The sequence below is a fragment of the Quercus suber genome, unplaced genomic scaffold (assembly GCF_002906115.3).
Source record: "Quercus suber isolate HL8 unplaced genomic scaffold, Cork oak 2.0 scaffold_874, whole genome shotgun sequence".
In the NCBI taxonomy this organism is placed as follows: domain Eukaryota; kingdom Viridiplantae; phylum Streptophyta; class Magnoliopsida; order Fagales; family Fagaceae; genus Quercus; species Quercus suber.
Genome location: NW_027070304.1, coordinates 54,093 through 56,714, shown reverse-complemented (window position 1 = coordinate 56,714; position 2,622 = coordinate 54,093). Strand labels below are relative to the sequence as shown.

The 2,622-nt window shown below is 44.2% G+C and overlaps 1 protein-coding gene across 1 annotated transcript; it reads right to left on the bottom strand.

The window, feature by feature from the left end:
- Positions 1–972: 972 nt before the first annotated feature.
- LOC136065188 (uncharacterized) lies at positions 973–1,530 on the bottom strand. Its single transcript, XM_065768004.1, has one exon. It carries the CDS (start codon positions 1,528–1,530, stop codon positions 973–975), a length of 558 nt encoding a protein of 185 aa, XP_065624076.1.
- Positions 1,531–2,622: the final 1,092 nt, after the last annotated feature.

Sequence of the window (2,622 nt, the reverse complement as noted above, 5' to 3'; positions counted from 1 at the left end):
GGTTGACCAACTGTTGGTACGTTGCCCTTGCGTTCTTCAAACCGAAGGGCATCACTTTATAACAGAACAATCCTTGGCTAGTGACAAAGGATGTCTTCTCTTGGTCTGCTTCGCCCATCCTTATCTGATTGTAGCCTAGAAAAGCATCCATGAAACTAAGCAACTTTTGACCCGTAGTAGAATCCACTAACTGGTCAATGCATGGTAATGGGTAGCTATCCTTGGGGCAAGCCTTGTTTAGATCGGTGAAATCTACACACATTCTCCACTTGCCATTTGCCTTCTTGACCATTACTACATTGGCTAACCAGTCTAGGTAATACACTTCTCAGATGAACTTTGCTACAATCAACTTCTGCACCTCTTCTTTAATGGCATTGTCTCTCTCAGAGGTAAACACTCTCTTCTTCTGTCGTACAGGCTTAGAAGAAGGATATACATTCAGACAATAGGTGATGACCCTAGGGTCTATACCCGGCATGTCCTCATGACTTCAAGCAAATACATCAATACTTTTCTTCAGAAAGCGGATGAGGTCTTTCTTAGTCTTTTCTTCTAAATCTGCCCCTACTCTTGTGCATCTCTCGGGTCTATCCTTGTCCAATGAAATGTCTTCCAATGCTTCAGTGGGCTCCGCCATAAGTTTTCTTTCTTCAATGTTCATTGTCTGAACTTGTTCATCCATGGCCAACATGGCCAGGTAGCACTTTCTAGCTGCTAGTTGGTCTCCTTACACTTGACCTACTCCATATTCTATTAGGAACTTAACCGACAGGTGGTAAGTGGACGTGACTGCCTTCCAACTATTTAGAGTTGGTCTTGCAATTATGGCATTGTAGGACGACGAACAGTCAACCACTAGGAAATTCACGTCCTTACTTACTTGCTGCAGATATGCCCCTACCATTATAGGCAACGTGATGGTACCCACAGGCTACACTTTCATTCCACTGAATCCTACTAAAGGTGAGTTCACTGGACAAAGTTGATCTCGTCCAAAATGTCTGCCGAACTCCCGTTGTCCACCAATACCCTTCTGGTTGTATAGTCCGCAATAAGTGAAGTGATGACGATAGCATCATCACGTGGGTGATGAACTCTATCAGCATCCTCGTCCATGAACGTGATGGCTTGTTCTTCCGTGGTCCTCGTCCTTGGCGATCGTCTAGAGAGTTGAACGTTTTGCACTACCTTCATGTACGTCTTCCTTGACTTGGACGACTGACCTGCTAAATTTCCACCTATGATAACTCTTATTTCTCGAAGTGGGGGTCGTGACGGCTCTTCCATTTTCGCTTTCAGTTTCTCGTCCTTGTGATCTCGTCCAAGGAAATTTCTCAACTTCCCTTGCTTAATAAGGTTCTCGATCTGCTGCTTTAAATCAAAACATTCGTTTGTATCATGTCCATGATCTCTATGGAAGTGACAATACTTATTCCTATTGCGCTTGTTGGGGTCCCCCTTCATCTTCTCTGGCTGCTTCAGCGAAGGGTCGTCTTTGATCTGCATAAGAACTTGCTCAAGTGGCATGCTTAACGGAGTATATTGTTGGTTCCATGTTGAAGAGCTTGCCTTCTTATCTTGGTTCCATATTGTTTGCTAAAGTGGCATGCTTAACGGAGTATATTGAAGGCCTTGTTCAGAGTGGCAATTCGCTTCCATTTTCTTAGTTCTCTTCCTCTTCTTGGCTATGATCGCATTTTTTGCATTCATAAAGTTCTGAGCGGAATGGACGAGTGTAGCCATAGTTTGAGGCTCTTGCTCATAAAGCTTATGGATGAACAAATCTGAATTAACTTCGTTATGGAAAGCTGCTAATAGCAACTTATCGTCCATCTTGTCCACCATCAAGGCTTCCCTATTAAAGCGGGTGATGAAAGACTGCAAGCTTTTATTTTCCCCCTGTTCTATAGTTAACAGGCTGGACGAAGAACGTTTGTGTCTCTATCCTTCGACGAAGTTATTGACAAACAACTTGCTTAATTCTTCAAAAGAACTTACTGAATTCGGGGGTATTTTGCCGAATCACACTCGTGTTGGGCCCTTGAGGGTGGTAGGGAAGGCTCTACACATTATTTCATCGGGAACCCCTTGAAGATGCATAGTGGTCTTGAAGGTGGCAATGTGATCAAAAGGGTCTTGTGTCCCATCATATGAATCCATAGAAGGCAACTTGAACTTTGGTGGTAGAGGGTGACCGTTGATGGAAGTCGTAAAGGGGGAGTTAGTTCTGTGCACCAAATCTTCTACAAGATTTGCCCTTCTCATGTTCTCTTTCATCTCTTCCATGACTTTCTTCATCTGGTCCATCTCCTTTTCCAAGTGTGGCACCTTTTGTGAAGTGGTACCCCTTAACTGACTTCCAGTTTTAGCGTTCTCTCTATCTTCTTGACTTTGCATTTGTCCTCCTTCTTCGTGCTCTTCATGCGTCTGCCTTCTTAGATTAATCTCCCTTCTTAGTTCTTGGTTTTGGTGAGTTAACTCCGCCATTGCAGCCGCCATAGATTGCACATGTTGGACAGGATGTCTGCATGACCAGTGCAGATTGGCGATTGCGATGGGGGTTGCTTAAAGTATCTCTACTTCCCTGATGGCCTGGGCTAGTAGCCCTCGATCTGGTCC